The sequence below is a fragment of the Penaeus monodon genome, chromosome 22 (genome assembly GCF_015228065.2).
Source record: "Penaeus monodon isolate SGIC_2016 chromosome 22, NSTDA_Pmon_1, whole genome shotgun sequence".
Taxonomy (NCBI): domain Eukaryota; kingdom Metazoa; phylum Arthropoda; class Malacostraca; order Decapoda; family Penaeidae; genus Penaeus; species Penaeus monodon.
The window spans coordinates 973,502-973,847 of record NC_051407.1 but is presented as its reverse complement, the minus strand read 5'-3'; the positions used below and the strand labels follow the sequence as shown (position 1 = coordinate 973,847).

Genomic DNA, 346 nt, shown 5'->3' with positions numbered 1-346 from the left:
TGTGGCTGCCTCGGTCTGTGGTATTGCTGTGCTGGCTGCTGGATTTCTTGCCCATACTGTTATCCAACACGATTTTTCACGCACGGTTTTACGTCACTCGGGTGAGCAGTCACGGAGTCCTCACTTCGGCGCCAGTTTTTGTCTCATGCTTCGCTCATGTGATTTCGTCCAGACAACATTTTCCTTTTGTTTATGAGTTCATACATGGTTATTAGTGTTTCTGTTGAAAAAAAAAATGTAATGCATTAGGACTACTTTAAACAATAAGCACCAGAAGTACAATGCAACGTCGGTTTCCATGTTGTAATGACACAATTAATACTTGTATTATATCAAACACGTGTAT

The 346-nt window shown here is 41.0% G+C and overlaps 1 protein-coding gene across 1 annotated transcript in view; it reads right to left on the bottom strand.

Annotated features, from left to right (window-relative positions):
* Positions 1-346, bottom strand: part of LOC119586803 (putative protein TPRXL) — a gene marked incomplete in the record, with an annotated part of 18,930 nt that overhangs the window by 11,734 nt on the left and 6,850 nt on the right. Inside the window, 1 exon segment of the mRNA XM_037935526.1 lies at positions 1-220. Coding sequence (XP_037791454.1) covers positions 1-55 — 55 coding nt within the window.